The 21,217-nt window shown below is 41.1% G+C and overlaps 1 protein-coding gene across 1 annotated transcript in view; it reads left to right on the forward strand.

Moving 5' to 3' along the window:
• CALD1 (caldesmon 1) overlaps nt 1-21,217 on the forward strand; it is a 179,233-nt gene that overhangs the window by 74,616 nt on the left and 83,400 nt on the right. Inside the window, exon 3 of the mRNA XM_026037108.1 lies at nt 16,926-17,037. Within this exon, the coding sequence (XP_025892893.1) occupies nt 16,967-17,037 (71 nt within the window). The 5' untranslated portion in view covers nt 16,926-16,966. The remainder of the gene's footprint in view (nt 1-16,925; nt 17,038-21,217) is intronic.

Below are 21,217 nucleotides of genomic sequence, written 5' to 3' on the forward strand. Positions count from 1 at the left end.
ACACTAAGACAGCTCTGAGAGAGAAAGAAAAGGAAAAAAAGAGCCATGTGAGTGACTTTATATCCATATATATTTGGGTCTCACCATGTTTCTATGGCCAAAACATTACCTCTGACTACTTCAGACCACATAAAGTAGGCTGCAGAATGTAACTAGACTGAACCAATGTGATTTATTAAGTAACTGAATTAATCTTTCTTCTGCTGCTTGACTAAGAGCCAGTAAATCATTATTGGTAAGCTTTAGAAAATTGTTACTACTTGTAACAAATATACTCCAAATCAATCACTTGGGAAAGAATCAATATTAAGAGTGAAGGTTTTATACTGGTACACTGGTGTCAAAATAGGCGTACTAAGAGATCCTAAATTTATGCTAACACTATTAAGAGAAGCAGTATTTAGGTTGAATAATTTACAGACGGTTTCTAGACAGACAATTTTTTTACTAGACAGTTTTTCTTAAGGTGCCATGTAGTCATTTTTGAATTTGAATTGGAAGCAATATAAAGGGCATTGTTCCTTTCCAGTTGTAAGTGATGCTCCTCAAAGGCAAGAGGACATAACTAGAACGAAGGTGGGAAACTTGCTGCAAAGCATAATTGCTATTTTAGACAGGAAAATCATGCAGGTATTTATAGCAGAAATTATCATGCAAACCCTACACATCTCTACAAGGAATAGAGGAACAGAAATTCAACCGTACAAGCGGTTATTGGAGCTGGTATTGCAGACAAGTCAAAGTCTATCAAAGATTCATGAAAGGCAGACTATGTGGGCATAGAACTGTCAAGAGTGTTGCAAAATACTAAATTTTAACTCATAAACTTCTTGGAGCAATATATGCCTAAAGAATAAATAGATTTCCAGGTGAAAGTTAGGGGTTTAGTGGCTGTTGTGTACTTCATCAATTGCTGGTACTGAAGTGAAGCACAAAATAGAAAATTCCTAGTGCTAGTAAGTAGGTCTTGGCTGTTTCACACAATTTTGCTATCTAACATCTGTTTCTGAAATTATATGAAGCATTTATTTAAAATCTGCTTTACCAGCAAAGTCTCAGAGCCTCGAGAACATATTGTTTTCATGAGTGTGTAGAGCGGTATGTCAACAAACAAAGGTCCATACATAACATTTAAAGAACAAAATTTGACTACAAGAAGTTCTACACTCCAAATTGATTTTTGGATGATGTAAAAATGTCCTTAGACAGATTTCTGTTTTTGGTTATATCTTTGAATATCTGGAGTTTCTCCAAATAGAGTAGACTGTATCTGTTCTATTCCTGCAGCCAGGCTGAGTATGGAAGATGGTGATAGACACAATCAAAATAAAAATGTGCAGGGAATGCTAGCTAATGTGTTTATTGCTAATGTACAGTAACTATCAACAGGAAAAGGATCACATGGAAAAATTTAACCAGCATTATAGGAAGGAAATGATGTGCTATCAGACTTAAAATAGCCATAGAAGTTCTCATCAGAGAGCTTAACTGTATAGCTATGATGTCATAACCATAAATTACATCATATCTTCCTGCAAAATCATATTCAGAAGATCCCATAACAACTTTAAGAAGAGATGCTAGCCCTTAAATCCCAGAATTTAAGCTTACTTTTTTATTATCTCTAATTATATTGCTTGTAATGAAAATAACATTTCCCCTTATTTTATATTCTAAACTGTTGAGTTCTATTGTTCTGAATTTTATTAAAGTTGCCATGTTCACTCCACACTACACTTGGTGGTGAAATGATGTTGGCTCCTCAGGGCATTTGGGAGAGAGCAGGCTATATATTGTCCTCAGCTTGGCCAGCTGCCTTATGTCCTCTGAGGAGAGAGGAATTTGTGCAGTGACTGAATTACAGTCAAACATTTGGATATAACTTCAAGAACTTAAGCAAGAATGGGAGTGTTGGAAAACACTCTCTTCATCCATATGACACATAGGAGAGTGGGTAATTCTCATGTCAAACTGCTCAAGGATTAATGGTTTATGATCAGGGAAGTCCCTTTTCTTTAAGTGCCTACTGTTTTGTAGATACAAATGGCTCACAAATGTGGAGAAAAATGGCTCACAGTCCTTTTCAATGCTGTTCCCCCTGTGGATGGCTCATAGCTGCCATCATCTTCCTGCTTTGTGTTTCATCTTGCTTAACTCATGAGGGTCAGAAACTGCTTACTTTCTATGGTTAAGTAATTTAACACCATAATCTGTGAGCTGTCTTCGAAGACTCTAAGGACTAAAGTACTATTCAGTTTGAGTAAAAAAGTGAAAAAAAGTAGGTGAGTAAACATTAAGAACTTCTGCCAGATGCTTGTACATTGAATACTAGATTAATTCTCAAATAGTTGCACTAATAGTAGCGGTGAGGAAGAGCTGCTGAAATTTGTCTCAAAGCAATGATTTTCCATCTCTTCTTTTTAAAAAACCTTTAAAAAAAAAAACAAATAAAAACCTGCAGATGATCGCATTCCCACAAAGGCAGAGAAACTAGAATGCATCCCTCAAAATATTAGCACTGACTATTAAAATAATGTTCACACTGATGGAGGAAGATCCATTTCAAAGCAATGGTTGTCTTGAGATCTAGGTATGCTCAAGAACCAACCAGATATAGCCTTCCCTAAGTTTTAAAACACTGATTGAGAGGACCAGAATCCTCTTGCTTAAATGACTTAATTTTCAAGCAATATGAATCATGCAGCAACTGCACAAAATTTGGCTAGAATATATTGGACATATGTTTGTTCTTTAGGCAGTAAGAAGAGAATACAGAACTGGAGGTCATTTGAGTTACAGCTACTTTGGGGGATTTTTTTTTCCGAACATTCCTTCTAACAAATGCAGTTTAAATGGGTTTGTTTATATGGCATGGAATTGGAAAGGCCCAAACTAACCAGGCTTTACACAGTGTGGCCTTCTTCCAAATTAATCTAAAATATTTTAATCCCTCTGGAGTTTCTTTATCCTCTGCATCTGTGCTATAGTAGAGACACATTTTTAACATTTCTTTGAGGAAAATTACCTTTCTTTCCCTCCAACTGTACTCAGCAAGGTCAATGGAGCACTGTTATATGCTATTTAAACATCTGAGATTCATCATATATCTACAAACCAGAAAGAATCATCATAAAAGGTCTAATGAATCCCGACTGTTAGCCAAGCAAGGGAGTCCCCTTACAGATATCGTGTATTAGAAACAAAGAACACATGCAAAATACAGTTTTTACACTTTAGCTTTATACAATTAAGAATTAAGCTGCCCCTAAAGAAGAGGGCAAAGAAGGTTTGTGACTCCAAAACAACTTCGGTAAATCAAACTCTATTTGAGCCAAATTCTGAGGTCGTTGCTTGGACTACGGTTGTGGCAGAATCTGTAAGGAAATGAAGGACCTTCTCGCCTTGCAGGCCCAGATAGGGCCTGAGCAGGAGCCTGGAGGAGCCTCTTGCTCCTGAGGAAGGATATCCTCTGAGTTGCATTCAAGCTCCAAAACTCACTATCTCAGTCTCTGTCTGCGGGCATATATTTTTTTAAGGCCTTTTTGTTTTCTAATTCATTAGCAATTCATGAGACTGAACTCATTTTACTGCCCAGGAAGTGAAATGATGAGAGAGGATGAGGTGTTTTTATTTTTTATTTGTTGTTGTTGTTGTTTGTTTGTTTGTTTTCTATTTCAACTCCTATAAAATTCTTTTCCCAGGGCTTTTAAAAAGCCAGCACTCCTTCAGCTGCTTGTAGTTCCATTTAATCTGAAATGTCCACAAAGAGCGGATAAAGGCCTTAACTTTTGATGTTTTCTTATGAAAGACCATTTCTGATTATTCCTGGGGTGGCTGAATACCACAGTTTATTCTACACTTATTCTTCCCTTGGATACTGCTGGGTCATGAAGTTCAGGTAGTTTTAACATGATTCAAATAAGTATATGAACCTCTGAAGGACAAAATCTATGCTAAAAGCCTCTGTTCTATGAATTTACGGGATTTTACCCCTGCAAATTTCTGCACATCATTGGAGAAGTGCCTTGGAGAATGCAGAACAATCAGAGCTTCTCTGCCCACACGTGCCAAGCTGGTTTGACTTTGTCCGTAATCACAGTGTGCTCCACTTTTCCCAAATATAACATGCTCGTAGTACTACTGATTTCCTGCACAGGGTGCTGCAGGGAGTACAGTATGTGGTGGCATGTAGTGATAATTGTGGTGTAAACTAAATCATCCATAAAGATCAATACTTTAGACTGCTACTGCTCATGAAAGAATCATACCTGCCCCAAACACCCTCTTCCCATCTCTTCATATGGTCAAAGGTGTTTTAGGACCATTGCAAGCCATATAATGGAATAAATCTGAAGTGCAGCAGGAGACCACATTGGAGGAAAAACTCTTTAAGTGCCAAGGGCACTTCTTTTACTTTTCTTACTGGGACTGGAAAATATTCACTAAATAATACATCTGGATGTAGAGGAATAGAGAGGGAAAAGATGAAAAACAATCCTCTAAATTCAGTAGGAGCCTACTTTAATGACTTGTTTAATCTGCCAGCTGGCACAGTGTTGATTTCTTGCTACACATACTTGAAGGAAACCTATGTAGTTCTTGGAACCAAGTTCATATTAAGTTGTAGAAACTTAAATATTAATAAATTGGCAGGACTGCTTTTTGGTACTTAATCGAAACCAAGAAACTGCTTAGTCATCTCCAAAGATATTTCTATCTAATCTGTTTTATATAAAATGCCAGAAAAATACAGTCTTGTAGCAGTAGTAAAGAGGGTATAATTCATTTCTGCCCCTAATTTGTGCCCTGTCTGATATGTGTGCTTCAAACACTTATAACCATAGGTGTTCCCTGTGCAATAATTTGCTTTGGACAGACCGTTATGTTTGCAGTCACTGCTTGCAATAAGTACATTATGTTTGTGCCTTTGCCAGGAAAAAAAACTGGCACCATCTTTGGTGGCTCTTTGTTTCGGATATCTTGCCAGGTGTATAATTTAATACTAATAAGCAAAATAGTGAAATAGTAAGAGTCAATCAGCCTCTTTTTTTAATCTATACTTATATTTAGGGAATCGTTTAAAATAATAGTATCTGAAGTGGCAGTTGTCAATATTTATTAATTTGTATAGGTTTGATTTTGTTCAGGTAAGCACTGAAAGATCTGGCTAGCCTGCTTGAGTTTATTCATGAAATCTTATATTATTTGCTTACCTTAAGGATATAAGCCTATTTGAAGGCTTTTTATCTGAGGTATGGATTATTAAAATCTTCCAGGATATGGATGAGGTTCTAGCTTGATCCTTCCTTTGCATTCCTTTTCCAATTTCTGTTTCTTTCTTGTGACTTCTTTACCTGTCCTTGCCTTGAGCTCGTTCTCCACGTTGGCTAGATTATCCTGGCAGAGATTCTCTCTGTTTTTCTTTACTGGTTTAGCCAAGTCTTCTTGGGACTTCTGCAGCATCTGTCCTTAGGAGGCCTTACAGCATGTGGTGGTCATACCTGTAAATGCTTCTGCTTGCTTCATTTTGACATACGTAAGATTTGAAGGCAGCGTTCAGCAGAATTTTCGCCGTAGTCTATGATTAGGGTGAGGTGACTGACTACTGCCTCTATGAAAAATAATTTGCTTAGTAATCACAGTCTGCTTTCCTTGTTATACAGCATTTGCAAACAGATCGGGACCCTTCTACTTTCTTCCCCCATGTTTCTTTGTGATCTTGGCCAGTACCTTCTAAACATATAACCCACCTCTGTGGATTGACTGAGTGTGCTTTGTGTGCGTTCTCAGAACTTAAAATGTGACCAGCCCCGTGTGCTCTGTTCCTTGTTCTGAACTGGTTAGACTTAATGTTTACAGCAATGCAGGAGACTGCAGGAGCCCTCACTGGGATTTGCATCCCCAGGGCAAAGGACTCACAGAAAGGTAGCAGATAATGCCTGATACAGAGAGGTTTTTTTTTTCCATTTATTTTTTGAAGGAAACGTAAACATTTTCTTTTCTGGACCACACAGACATTGTCTGAGGCACTGTTCCCAAAAAAATTAAACAACTGTAAAATTTATTGGCTTGATAGAGTGATTAAATGTAACTTTCCCTTGTCACATTCATACCAAGTAGGTGCATAACGCCTTTGCTGTGTGCTTATGATATTAAGTGTACAGGATATTGTCAGGCCTCACCTGTCTTTTTAATTGACTCTGAGCCAGACCTTGTTGAAGTGTTTTGGCCATGCTATTCCCTTGCTATGCTAAGCAATACCCAGTCCCATACCACATTACTGATAGATGATGTATTGCCATCACTGTATTTGCTGGCAACAAGCGCTTATGCATAAAGGTCTAGATTGCAGTCAGATTATTGTAAAGATTATTTAACAACAGCTCTGTGTGAGCCTCGGAGGAGACTCACAGCTCTGTGTGAGGAGAACTGGAAAAACTGTTATTTTGCTGTGTTTGATGTTCTCATGACTCATGCCCAAGGGTGCAAGCAGGTTGTGTTGCCAGTCTTGTTTTGTGTTGTAACAAAGCCTCATCGATACTGAGGTCTTGGTGTGTTCTTGCTCTCAGCTAAATTAACCATGCAGAGGGGTCTGGGCTTCAAACCTCAAATAGGTAAATGACTTAATGTGCTTCTCTTTTGTGGTGCCCAGTTTTGTGTTGCCCCATAGAAAGGGCTGGGACTTTTGTTGCCCACCTTAACCAGTTTAAAGCTGGCACTGACCTTTTTCAGGGAAAATGGCAAATGCCGCTGCTCATTAGAGACTGATACAGGTATTTACCTGGAACAAAGTGGCTTTCATTTGTTAAAGCAATTTAGAAAGTGTGAACTGGAAAAGCCCAGTAGAAATTTGCATAGCTGGCCTCATTCCTGGTGGAATCCCACAGATTTCCACGATATTGTCCCAACTTGAATTTGAGCTGCAGTGCATCTATCATGGTGAAGTGCTTTCTGTCTGTGCAAATAAGATGCACAGGTACTGGAAGGGTAGATTTATAAAGTTCAAGAGCAATAATAGGACCTTCAGAATTTATCATTAATTTCTTCTTGAGAAACTGAGCGTGTTCAAAATGCTTAATGTCTCTTTAGGCACAGCTAGTAAGATAGTAAGATAAACCAAGAATTTTAGGAGTGCTTTTTTCTTGATATCCTTTTTTTTTTTTCTTTATAAATATGTGTGGATGACAAGTAAAACTTGGTTATCATTGCTTATTGCTGGTTAGGTAGAGCAAGAAATGAAGAGTCTTCAGCTCTCATTATAAGTTTATGAGCTCTCATTATTAGAGTTTATGAAGCATGGCACTATACAGAGCTGCATACTAGGACTATACATTTTAACAGGAAAAGAAAAAGGGTTGAAAATACAAAATGAACCACAATAAGCTGGCTGCTTTGTATCTTCATATTATTTTCTATTACTTTTTTTCTGGTTGACTATATAGCTTAATATATCATGTATTTTAAAATGTGTTCCAGAAAGCATGTGGAGTTTGCAGTCTGGCTGAGTGAATGTTGCTGTTGGAACTTTACCTTAGACAGTCTATTATTTTTCATGGTATTACCTTAGCTTTTTAATTCAAGACCTGAGATACACAGAGAAAGAATGTGAAGAGTACTAAAATGTTCATAAAACTTGGCCCCAAATAAGTTTACATGATGTATTGTTGAAAAGCATAACTGTGAGTATCCCAGTCAGCAAGGCTGATTCAAGACAGGAGCACCAAATAAGGGGGATGAGAGCGTATAGAAGCAGAAGTCAGCTCTGATATTTTACCCTGTTATGGGTTGCTGGTCCTGATCAACTCCTTGTCAATTCTGCCTGAGAAAGCGAAATCCTTCTCATAGTTGAGAGGGGAGGATGGAGAACTGCACTGCTGCTGGTGGCTTCCTTACCAGCCCTGGAGTAGGGCTGGTCCCCAAGTGCACTGCTACTGCCTTGCTCTGCTTGGGTGCTGAGGTGCTTCCCATCATTGCTCCCAGATGGACACTCATGTTACTGAGCGTCTGTGTTCCTGCGTCCAGGAAGCTTCATGCTCTCCTCTTGGAGAGATGGAAGTTTTTTTTTCTCACAAGTGAATCCAAAGGCACATGTTTAATGGAATATTGCAGTTCTATCTATATAGATGAGAAAGCAACAAATGACTTTTGCTTAGTTGTGGCTACTTATGATGCTTGTATGACATTCTCTTCAAAACTCTAATTTCTCACTACTAGAAATCAATGGGAGAATTGTCAATGCTTTTTTATAGAGCAAGAAAAAACATATTTCCCATCTTTAATGTGGCCTTGGTCATGTGAGCTGGCACTAATTTGTTTCTTGGTGACTGCAGGTTTTCCTTAGGAAGAAACAACAGTTGCCAGCTCAAAGGTGTTGGGACAGGCGTTAGTTTTCACTTCTTGCTGATTTCAGCAGGAGATTAAGCTGACCAATAGCCAGGGCATTGCCAGAAGTTTCAAGAATCAGGCTGCAAATTGGTGACAAAACCTACAGGAGGAGTAAATGTATGATGTGGACATTGTTATGATGAGATTAACATGATGAAGTTGTATGTCTTCGTAAAAGTAATAAAAAGGCCAGTTATCCAGTAATAAAGGATGACTGGTGAATGATAGCCAATGAATCATAGGTATCTTAGTGTTTGAATGCAGAGAAAAAGTGATTGTAACTCAGAGTTAATTTTGTATCTAAGACCTTCTATAAGCTGTTTTGTGGCTCTAAAATCTATTTGATTTCAGAGTATTTTGTCCTTACCAGATGAGGTCTTGTTTTCATTACCTGGGTAATCTTTACTCGTGATTAAACAGTAGTAAAGGGCAATTCAATTTTCAACTGGCATTTTTATCTGCAGAAAAGGCTAAATATTTCTGAAATAATCACGATAAGGAAAAATAATTTCTGATTCTTGTAAGCCAGTCTGCTTTTGTGTGTATGTATGTGCACACATGCACACATGCCCATGCAACAGGCAGTGGTTTTGCACTGATGTAGGAGAGGACAAAATAGCCTATACTGGCATAATCTGAGAGCAAAGCAGGTTCTGATATGTATGGTACGTTCACTCGTATTTTGTAGTATGCGTTACAGATGAATTTGGCCTGCTAGTGTGGAATCCAGTCCCGATTGAACGCTCTGGGAAGGGTGCCAGGGATTCCAATAGGACCAGGATTTCAACCCTAATCTGTATACGTATAATGTTTCAGTATCTTCTGATCTTTGGGGACAACATACTTGAAATATTTCAGAGGACACTTGAAGGGGAGAGTCAAGGGTCAATCCTTCTGACATGAGAACCAGTGGCTGTGCCAGCAATTTCCAGCTATGTGTTTTTTCTTTCTTTGTCTGCTAATGGGAAATGATAGACAAATGTCACCAAGATCAGGGGTGGGAATACTGGATGCAAATCCAAATGTCAAGAGAAAACTCCGTCTGACCCTTATGCCAATGTGCAGTAGGAGAAAGATGAGGAAGGAAGTGGAAGGAGTGGAAATGGCACACCCGCTGTCAGCCTGCCCAAGGGAATAAAGACAAATGGGGACTTTTTATTGCAGCCGACTGCCTCAGAGGTGATCAGTCTGCTGCTGATACTTAGGAGTGCATTGTGGCACTGGAAGCAGCAAGCTGCAAGCTCACTGGCACCTCAGTGCTGATGCAGCTCTGCAATGCATCTTCCCCAGCGCTTACTGAGCCCAAAGATTAAACACGCAGTCTTATGGATATGAGAAGTGACTCAAAGAAGTATGTACCTAAGCCTTCTGAATGTCTCAAAGGCTACTCAAGCAGATCTGTTTAGAGACATGAGTCTTTTAGTGGGAGTGACAAGAAGTGAACTCTTTGGTATTGAAAATACCTTATAGAAAGCTCCACATAGGCACTTTACTGTCATTCATGGGAGCTGACATATGGCCTGACACCTGCAAAGACATATGTGGCATTCAACGTGGAAACATATGCTGCCTATAGAGTGGGGGCAACCTGTCAGCACCTATTTGAATCAAAAGTCTGGGCCATGACATAGTCATGTGGGCTGTCAGTGGTCTGCAGAGTATTAGTTGGGATTTCCACAACTAAATAGTTTTGCTCGGGATGCCTCAGAGATGTTTACTGACTTGTTGTTAGGCTTAAAAGTGTCTAAGCAATGAACACAAACTTTGAAGTTTGTGTTTTGCTGCAGAGCAAGCTGAGATGGAAAGAAATGACAGAGTATATGCCGTAGGGAGAGAGTTTAGTAGTCTTGGAGACTGGAGTTTTTGATTCTCTTGTGGAACTTCTAGGTTGTTCTCAGACTTCTCATCCAGTGAGTGGTTTTGCCATATAAATGGAAGTGAAATGTTCTGAGAACAGAAATTTGGACTTTGAACAACCTTCAAAGTTTGATTTTGTGGAGCTAATTATTAACCACGTTTATTTGGTTAGTTTACTGGTGAAAAATTTTCCTTAGAAGTTCCAAGTAGCGTGGTGAGGAAACATGACACAGGCTAGATTAGTACAAAAATGTATATTCACATGACCTAATATGTTTATTTTGCCTTGAGTCCCAAATGAGCTATTCTGTTTGTGAAGGAATAAAGCTGCCTGATATGTGTGTCTGTGTGTATATATACATATATATATGTATATGTATGTACAAGAGTTCATTATCTGCAGTCAACATGAATACTCAGCCAAGTTTATAGTAACAATTGCAGATGTGGTTACATGAAAGGAACATTAAAAATGAATTTATAGTTCAAAGAAGAGCCTCTTTAAATGCAAACCTTACTATTGGAAATATATGATTGCCAGACATATCCCATATCTCAGATTAAAAAAAGAGCATGAATGGGATGTGACAAAAGACAAATCAATCAGATAGATTTTACCTCTTGACTTCAGTGGAAGTTTTGCCTGTTTATGAAAGATCTGAAGTGGCCCTGAATGCTTCTAATGCAAAATAGAATGAGAAGGGGGAAAATCATTTCCAAACATCTTCTGACAGATTTTCATAGAAAACAGATTTATTTGTTTTGAATGAAGATAGATTAAAGGACTCTAATTCTCCCAGATATTAGACTAGAATGCTTGTCATACCTGCATTTAATGGGTGCCAGATTAAACAAGTTGCACTTAAGCAGGCGCATTGCTTGCTAAATTGGTCTTAACTGCACAAAGGAAAATGAACAGGTACTGTTTTCACTTTAGGTTTTGGAGGACATAGAAGAAAAGAGTGCTGGTAGTCATAGGGTTCCAGTGGATGCCATGGCATGTGGTCAACTGAAAAAAAATACTTCTTGCTAGTCACAGATCACTACTTTAATGACACTCCATGCTCCCAAGCCAAGGCTTTGGGATAACTAAAATGTCGACATACGGGAAAATGGGGTATTTTTCCTAATGGAGTGAAATTTACAGAGTTGCTCGCAGCATAACTTTATGTTGAGCTTTACAGAGATACTTGATGCTCTTGGAGGAACACTGAAAAGAAAGAAAACAATGACTGAATGATCACATTCTGTGTTATTCTTCAGTGAGTACAGGTTGGAAGTCAGTGGGTTAGCTGCATGCATGTAGAAGACCTCTATGTAATCAAACTAGATACCTTCTGAGCTAACCAAAGTTCAGAAAGAATTTTCCTCCATCACCTGTGCTCAGTTGTTCTCTACTTCAGGTATTTCTAGGAGTAGAATTTGGCTCTTTTTAGTGCTGATGTTACAGGCTCATCTGGTGGCTGCAACCAGGGCTTGGTTGTGCTTTAGCGCTTTGCATAATTAGCGAGAATAATTTGCAGTTGGTGAATGTAGTGTAAGAGACAACAGGCACTGAAAATTGACTAAGGCTCAATCTCTAAGGTCATAAAAAAGTCAGTGGTAGAACTGAGCAGCAGCATTCACTGTTGCAGTGGTCCAGCCTAGGATACTAGGTCAATATTGGTCCACATTACTTTGTTAGCCTCCCCTTTCATTTTGTTCCTTGAGTTTTCCTAAGAACCCTCAAGCCATCTCTTTGTGCACCATTCCTTCTTCAAGACACAAGAGAGAAGGAGACTAGAAACTGGTCATGGTTTCTTTTATGAAGAAACTACAAGTCTTGCTTTCTGCTACTGTGGTCTTGCTCTGTGCTTCTTTAGGCTCCTAAAATTTCTCCTAGCTCCTCCACGCTCAGCAAAGAAGGCAAGGTCCAGCCACCCACATGAGAGGTAGGTTGGGTGAGGAAGGAAGGGGATACACCTGGTGCATGGTGCACACAGATGTTTTTAGCTAGATGAGAAAGGAAATTCATCCTAAAAATCTCACCCATTGCAAAGGAACCTAAGGCCAAGTCCACTCCCTTCCCTGCTGTGAGTGAGGGCGTTTGCTGCCCTGGCTTCCTGAAGCAGAAGGGGCCAAGCTGCTGAGAGTGGAGCCTGCCAGAAGGCACCTCTGAGCTGTGCTCGCTTGGAGCTTGCCCTCTGCTTACTCATTGCCCTAGTGAAAGCTGCCCTGGGCGTCTGTAACACAGCAAGTGATGCCGGGTGAAGGAAATGGGCATGGCTCGCTGACTGCTGTGTGCGGAGGTCACCCGGAGGAAACCTGCGATTGTTTCATTGTGCCGGGAGGGAAGCGAAAGGCCCAGCGCTGGCAGGACACTGCCACCAGGCACGGCAGGCTCCGAGCCTGCTGCAAGACGCAGCCGTGCTATATTAGGGAATGTGCTCTGGCTTGACGTTTTTTGGCTCTGCGGGACTGGTGTGGAGGCTCAGTGCTTGCACAGCAGCCTCAGAGCCCAGGCGCTCTATAGGAGGGTGGCTGGCAGGTCTGGAAGGAAGGACTTCTCCACCCCTTAGAGACCCGAGCAGCATTTGGCTGTTGTATCTGCCTGCTCCTGAGCTTGCTCACCCACTGCTAAGACCCACTGGGCGCTGAGTGGTCTTGGAAATCGGTGCTGGAGAGGAGGTGAGGACGTTATTAAATCAAAGCTGGAGCAGGACATTATTTTTCTCTCCATACTGGAATTATAGAGGTGTGTGTGTTTGCGTGTATTTCCATGTAGCTATATTATTGTGCTTGCCTTCCAAGAGCATGTTATTTTAGAGCATATGGCAATATTATGTCACATATTTTGAGAATGGTATGCATTCCTGTGATTCACACCTTACTGAAAGCTGTTTATAAGACGACAAAATTTTGAACTCTTTCAGGAGATGAGAGATAAAGGGGAGTAGGATCTGCATCGGAGTGTTTTACAGCAGGAGGGATTAGTGGGGTGTCCCTAAAGGAAGCACACTTTAGCAAGACAATGAAATCTCAACAAATTTTAACAATAAATCATAGTTGACTGAAGATCAAAGGCACCATGTGCAACAAAGGGATAAAAAAGAGAGAGACTCTGGTACCACTTTTGAGATGAAGAGGAATTTTGTGGGGATGCAGTGTTAAGTGCACACTTATTTCCTTGAATCAGAATGACAGCAGTGCCTTTGTTGTGACAATGCTAGTAAATGTTGTAAGAAAGCTACTATATTCATCTGCAGTTCATTCTATATTCTCTCTCTCTTTTTTTTTTTTTCCCCTTTAGTCTTTCTTAGCACTAATTGGGTCTTTTCAGTAAGACGGTGGGGTTTGATTCTGTGAGCTAAAGGTCCAGTCTCATAATCAAAGCAGATAGGGATCTTGAGAAGACCCTTCTGTGGGCAGATGTGGAAAAGCTGAGGTCCTGAGCAAGAGCTTCCTCTGAAGGTTTCTGAGAGGTATTGCAACAGAAATGTGAGACCAAACACAAGTCCTACTTCTAGGTCTGGTGGTGGAAAGCTCATGAGAGTTCACTGCAATTCCTCCAGGACAGGTAATCGTATAAACGTCAAATGGTGCTGAAGGTCTTGATTTTTAGGAAGGAGCAGCAAGATGATCATTCTTGTGATGCAGTGTTTTACAGTATGAGAATAGCTGTACTCCAGTAATTTGTATATATGTATGAGCACCAGGAGAATGGAAATGATCAAAAGATTTCAGTGATCTGGTTTTATTTGCTTAAAAAAAAATCCTTAAATTTATATATGACTTCTGAATTTGATGAATTGCTCTGGAAAGAAATTGGAGAAAGAACTGAGAAGTCATGGCTTTTTTCTAGCATATTTAAAATAAAATGTTTATATAAAAATGATTTTTTTAATTTTTTTTTATTTTCTGGATTTGAATGGGTTGCTTTTGACCTAAAACACGTTTCTAAGGGACGGTTTTCCTGTTATGAGAAAGATTAAACATTTTTTAGCGTGACGAAACGACTAAAAATATCTAACACAAAGACGGATGCAATGACAGAGAAAATATAATAATTTCTATCTGCAGCTTTAATCAGGAAACCTGTGTTTCTTTGTTCCCCTCTCTTTTGGGCTGATTTACCCTTAGACTTGGGACGGGTCACACAGAGAGAAATTTTCATGCTTGGCTTTGAAGATGGATTCTAGAGCTGTTTTAAATATTATGATTTAGTTTCACTCCCAATCCATTTTCATTACGATCATCAAAATGAGTCCCCTAAAGCAGGGGGACACAGAGGCTGAGAGAGGCAGGGAGGGACAGAGGCCCACTTGGCAAGGAGAGGGGGATGTACCTAACTGGGAGAAGAGTCACAAAAGAGCAAATAAATGAGACGTTCAAGAATATCTGTTTTGGGGAGGGAGAAACAGGGTTGGAATGGGAGTCCTAGCACGTGAGGCGTCAGTGTGACAGCAGGAAAGTCCTTGGCAAAACCCAGCGGTGAGGAGGGAAACTGCCGTGATGCCTATGCAAGACCCGGGGTCTCTACTCTTTGAAGAACTGCCCATGTCTTGTCATGCCTGTCTGCAGTGTTGCCCCAAGAAGAGTCACCAAGGTCACGTTTGAAGGGACAAGCTGCAAATGGGCATGTTTTGTGGGTTCGGTAGCATTACCTCGCACCTCTCTGTAACTTTACACCAGAGGAGCTCTGATCCATAGGGTAACTGTGACTGCTCAGGGTGGTTGTAGGTCCCAGCAGGCACTGAAACCCAGGGAACTGCTTCAAATGTGCTCTCCAGGGCATTTAGTCTTCTGATCCTCATTTCCTGAGCTCAGTGCAACCACATCAGTCCAGCAACGCTAGGGCCCTCCAGCAAAGGAATTGAGGCAGGCTTTAGCTGCGAACATAGGTTGAAATGAAAAAGCTTCTCAGGAGGAGAAAGGAAAAAAAAAGCAGATTTGGTGTTTAGTATTTTTTTGAGGGATATTATTGGTAAGAGTAAACAAAGGCAAGGCTGGAAAAAATAGCTTGTTACTACTTACCTTTTCTGTATATTGTCTGTGTGCTAAAAAAAAAAAAAAAAAAAGACAAAAAAGAGCAGCAATTGTAAGGTCACTGTCAGATTTGCAATATCAGCCTTCTCTTTGAACCTCCAGAAACCAATCCTGGCTAGCTGAACATGCAGAAAGTCACAACAGCAGCAACAAAATTTAAATCTCCCAATCCAGGAACAAATCAGAAACAAAAACAGCCCCGAGAAAAATCAACTAATAAAATAGCCTTTGCAAAAACCCTGCCCTTGGCAGTGTTTTCATGAAAAAAAAAAAAAAAAAAAAAAAAAAAAAAAAAAAAAGGAGGGCAGAAAAAGCCAGAGATTCCCTTAAGCTGCAAGACGCTTTGCTATTGCTAGTGATTTTATGGAGCGGGTGTTTGGCTGCCGTGCTAGTGGGCAGGAATATAAAGCCATGAGGCAGATCTGTATCTGCAAGCAGACCACTTCAAATGATTTACAAATGCACCTTGGCTTTGTCCACCCTTAAATTGCGAGTGGTTTGTAAGGCACCTTCTAATTTTCGTGTGCATCTGTGCACTTGCTTTCTTTGCCGGGTAAACGGCCAGTCTTGCAGGAACGGGCTGGAAAATGTTGGTGGGGTGGCCGGGCCAGGCCGGGGAGGGGGTGGAAATCCTCGGAGTGCGACGTCTAGGCTGGGAATGCAGAGGAAGCGGAGGCCTCCAACCCTGCACAGGAAGCAATCTCAGAGCAGGCCTTAAATGCCAGATTCCAGGCAGAGTTTAACTAACCACTGACAGCTCTGTAAACAAAGCAGGGACAAAAAGAGAACAGCTTTCCCTTTTCTGGTAGTCATTTTTGGTTTGGGGGCTGCAGGGGAATTCTGTAATACGCGGCTGGATGGGATATAAACTGGGGCTGAGGAGGTTTTGTATATGAAGAACTTATAAAGGGGAAAATATTTCATGGACTAAATCATAAAGGAGAAGGTAGGGTGCGGGGAAAACGCGTGGATTAAGCTGCAAAAAAAAAAAAAATTACTACTTTTAGTTCTTTGAGCGGGATTTATACATAGCTTGGCTCCTCCTGGGTGGTATTTAACAGCTCCAGCTTCTTTCTCTTTCTCTTTTTCTTTTTTTCCTTTCTTTTTCCTTCTTTCTCCTTTTCTTTTTCTTTTTCTTTTTTTTTTTATTTTTCATTTTCTTTTTCCTTTGCTTTTTTATTTTTTTCCTTTTCTTTTCTCTCCTTTTTTCAAAGCAGGAGTGCGTGGACAGATGGATGAGGACTAGCTTGTGCAAAATATTTATCTGTGCAATTAGAGAAACAAGGAAATTCTTATGCAGCATTTTTACTGTGTCCGGTGTAAATTGGAAGCTTGAAGTTAAAATCCTGCTGAATTCTTGCTGTTGTTTTTAGGAAAAGACCTGTGACGTTACAAATAACTAGTCTGCGGCTAGCACTTGTATACAGTTCTTATTTAAAGCATGTTGATTTAATTTTGAATAGGAAACTAAACTCAGGCATGGCTCTATTCATCCTACTAGACATTAATCTTGTTTATCTCAACTGTACTGAGGAAGTTAAATTTCTTGATAGAAAAAGAAAATAGCTGGAGCGAGGTTAACTAAACCGAATGGACTCAGTTGGTTAAACGCCCTCATTGTGTTTTATCTGTCATCTAAATGGTCTTCTCTCTTTCAGATTGGGAGCTTTTCGGGGCTCTGCACACTTGAGCACTCAGCATGGATGACTTTGAGCGTCGCAGAGAGCTCAGGAGGCAAAAGCGCGAGGAAATGCGCCTGGAAGCAGAGAGGTGAGGGGCATTACATTGGGCAAATGGGTGCAGGAGGTCTTGATTTTTATTAGCAGCAGCTTTGAGGGTCTCAGCCTCGGTATGCAAAGTGCATGACAGCTAACCATGGAGTTCTCACTAGCGATGTGTGCTTTGAAGTGCCTCCAGTCACTACTGTGGGAAAGGCTGGATGTCAGTGGTATCCAGTGCCCGATTCCCTTAGGTGTCCGTGTGCCCTGGCATCTAGGTGTTTTGTTCTATGGCTGAATGTAAACACTGAAGGTGGACTGTGTGGCAAGGTGTTCCTTCTGAGCATTGCTAGGAAGGCTCGTGCTCAGATATCGTGTGGGTGAGTGACCACTGTACAGCAGATGTTTATCTTATGAGACACAGAGCTAAAATTATAAGATATGGACTGAAAGCTGAGATGAAATAACCCCCTTGGTATACATGGCACAGCACAGCTGTGAGCTGTGGGTCATTACTGTGCAACTACTGCAGAGTTACTAGTGCCTGTCATTTTTATTCAATCACAGACACTTCATTTGGGTGCCAAAGGCAGCATTTGCTCTCATTTACTGTGGATTTGCTTTGGCGCAAATGAGAACAGAACTGGGCATGGATACAGTGATACAAGGTGAAAATATTGGGAGTGACATTTCATAATCTAGCTGCATTTTATACTGGTACAGTTCCACTCCCTTTAACGGAGATTCTTGTGATTTACGCTGAAGTATGTAGGAAGGGAGTCAGACTCCATGTATATTTTTGTAACTCCTTCTTTGATAGAAGGTAGATAGATGTGGTATATTAAAATTGTAATGATTTTTTAAAATGGAACTTATGTATGTATCACTAGCTAGGCACAATGTTGTTTCAGTTTGTGTTTAGTTTTGAATGTGGGCTTCATTTTTGTTTCCATTTTTCTGTGTTGTTTCCCATGCACCGAATAAAGTGTGTTGTTATGAGTTGTGCTGTTTGAGAAAGTGGTGTTTTTTGTTGTTGTTTTTTGTTTTTAGAAAAAAAGCCTTAAAAATCTAAAGCGACAAAATGAAGTGTCTAAATAGGTTTAATTTGCCTTCTTTGAGCTTTTCTAGTAAAGCCTGACTTCCATATCAGGGCTCTCTAATGGGCATTGATGGTGCTTCATGGGATGTCTCAGGCAGGTGAAATGCAGCAACTGGTTTTCTTTCAAAACAAAGCATGTGTGAACCAAGCGTGCAAACTCTCGCCAGGCTGTAGGACAAACCCATGAGCTCTGCAAAGCACCAGCAGTGCTGCCCATGGGTAAATAAACCTGCACCAAGTGCGATGGCCAAAGGGAAATGAGGCAGGAGCCTCCCTTTGCAAAACCCACCTGGCCAGCAGTCTCCCCCTAAAAAAAGGGGGAGAAGCAAATGTGCCATGGTGCTGAGCTACCTTCTTCTCCCAGAAGGTTTTCCTCCAGGCCTGGGGCCATATGTTTTGGTTGGAGCGCATGGGAGGAATTGCAGGGCTGGTGCCAGCCCCGCTCTGCTCAGCTGGGTAAGCAGAGAGCTGCTGCACCCAGCAGCGTCTGGCTGGCACTTCTCATCATATCGCAGCCCTTCCTCTCTTAGGCAGAAATGAGATGAAGTGAGGTGCGTGTTGTAGCTGTTGATGTGGGTGCAAATGCTGGGCACATGCACCAGCTGGAAGGAAGCCTGCTCTTTATCAGAGGAGTCAGAAATATTCAGATTTATCACATGCCGGAGGTCTGGACCAAGGCCCATTTACACTGAATGGGGATTCACTCCATATGCATCCATTTTAGCAGATTTTTTAAAAGCATGGTATAACGAGAACACATGGCATTTATATGATTTTAGTCTACTTCTGTGCTTTTTTTTTTTTACTTTTTTTTTTTACCTTTTTTTTTTACTTTTTTTTTTTTTTTAAAGGAAAGGAAAAGCTGAGATTTTGACCTTTGTCGCTAAGACATATGCTTAGATAACTGTGGAGGATTCTGGGGGATGTAGTCTACGAGGAGTTTTGTACTATGGGAAAACATCACTTTCCCATAAAGTTATTCAAGTTCTTACACATGTGTGAGAAGGCTGTGGTGGGATCTGCACGTCGGCGATGTGGTGGTGTGACCAGCTTGTGGATGCAGTGGCAGCAGCAAGATCTGCTGTGGAAATCAGTATTCCCGCGTACTGGTGAGTCACAGTGGGGCCCTGCCACCCAGTGTGACTGGTGTACGTCCCCTTCTGGGGGACTGGAATGTGAAGTGATTAGGCAAGACAGTGACAGTCTCTGCCATCAGAAACAACCCCCTGTCCACCCACATTCCCATCCTTTGGGGAAATGTTTTTGCAATGTCCCAGGCAAAAGTCCCTGTGGCAGCTCTGCTGGGATTTTGCTGGTAACCTTTGGGAAGGGGGTGAGGTTCATGGGAGCCCAGCTGGAGGAGCAGAGGCTCTGGCCTGCTTCCCTGTGCTCTGCTGAATTGCTGCAGGAGCACTCTGTGCCCTTTCCCACACATTCGGAGACTTATAGCAATAAATTGCTCTATGCCAAGTCTTGCTGCACTCCCTCAGCTGCTGCCAACTTCAAGCATTCAAGTATCATGAGTCAGACCCCTTAAAAGTCACAAGACTACTTTAAAAACCTTGAGATCTTAAAAATAATTTAGTCTGGCCTTTTTATTTTGCCTTAGTAATAATAGGGCCTAATTCTCAAGGTCTGATGTGACTCTTGGAGCTGGAGCTTCAAGAAACCTACCCTCATGGAGGGAGTGGAATGTCAGGACTGTTGGAGACATGTGTCTTTCTCTCAGTACCATTCAAATCAGAGATGAGGGCAGCACCAGACTTTGGGCAGTAATTAGCAAGTGAAAATGTCACACTGAGTTCTTTTCAGTGAATTTGTACTTTAGGGTTTGGGAGATCATCATCCTTACCTCTACAGTCATATGATGAGGTGTCTACATGCATGCCTTTTTCTCCTCATGTAAGCTATGACAGGATGCATATCTGCACACTTTCAGCACATGGCTTTATGAAGTGAGTTGTGTTTTCCTAAACCATGGCATGGAGGCTGTAAATGCTCCTTTGTGCTGAGTGTTGGTACCTGCCACAGTTACAGTATGTTGCCCTGCATCATCCCATCAATAAACTTCAGCCCTCATATAAAGCATCCAGATGATTATGTGTAGGCAGTAATGTATTTGCTAAATCTTTCAAGCACTGTTTAGTCTTATTTGATTAGAACAGTAAACCAAGAGAGCAGCCATTGCAACAGCAGAGCTTGTAACTCAGCCAGCTACAGTGACACATTTTGCCATTTCTTGAAATAAAGGCATGTGGAGAGCCCGTCTTCTCAGCCTGCTCCCAGTGCTCAGGAGAGGTCAAGGGCTGAGGATGTCTGGCACTGTGGACTCATGCACCGCACATGCATGAGACTGTTACTTGGCCTTGCTGGGTCTTGCCCAGAAGGAATGGTCGAGGTAAGGACTACTATATGTGCCAGTTGCTTTCCCAGTGTCAGGCATGAGCTTCTGCACGTCATTGATGTCAGTGCTGATGGCAGCCACTGTCCTGTACTGATACTCACATACCTTGAGTCTGGTCCTTGTAGGAAGGTCTTAAGAACTGAGTAGTCTTCTCATTAGAAAGCATTTGTTGTGATATGTAGCACTGACCTTCTGAAGTGGTATGTGTAGAAGTGATGCTGAGGAAACTTTTCCATAAGAAGAGCAATGGTGCAGTTCATACTTGGCATGAGCTTTAGCCTGGTGTTCACGCTGTGGCAAACAGAACCTAAATTGTTGCTGACTCAGAAACCTAGTGTTTCACAGGCATTTTTTCCTCTCATAATTTTGAAGGTAACCCACATGTCTTGGATGCCCTGCTTGGCCCAGGTGGAATATTTTGAGTTTTCACAACTTGAGGGGGCAGCCTAGATGCTGAGCAGCCTGTTTTGCAGCAGGAGCACAGACATGTGGGCAGGGCACATGCCAGGCAGCAGGTAGGAACTTTACTTTGACCAACTTTACTCCATGGTGTAAGACTTGCAGTGCATGGTCAGTAGCTCCCATGCCTGATGAAAAAATGAGGCTTGCAGGGCAACCCATGACAAAGTAGGGCAGCTGCTGTAACCGTTACCGCCTGCAGACACTTCATGTGTGGTTCATAGGAGATTGGACTCTAATGTCTCTATGGATGATGTCTGTGCAGCTGAT

The sequence above is a fragment of the Nothoprocta perdicaria genome, unplaced genomic scaffold (genome assembly GCF_003342845.1).
Source record: "Nothoprocta perdicaria isolate Ctin4 unplaced genomic scaffold, notPer1 scaffold_190, whole genome shotgun sequence".
Taxonomy (NCBI): domain Eukaryota; kingdom Metazoa; phylum Chordata; class Aves; order Tinamiformes; family Tinamidae; genus Nothoprocta; species Nothoprocta perdicaria.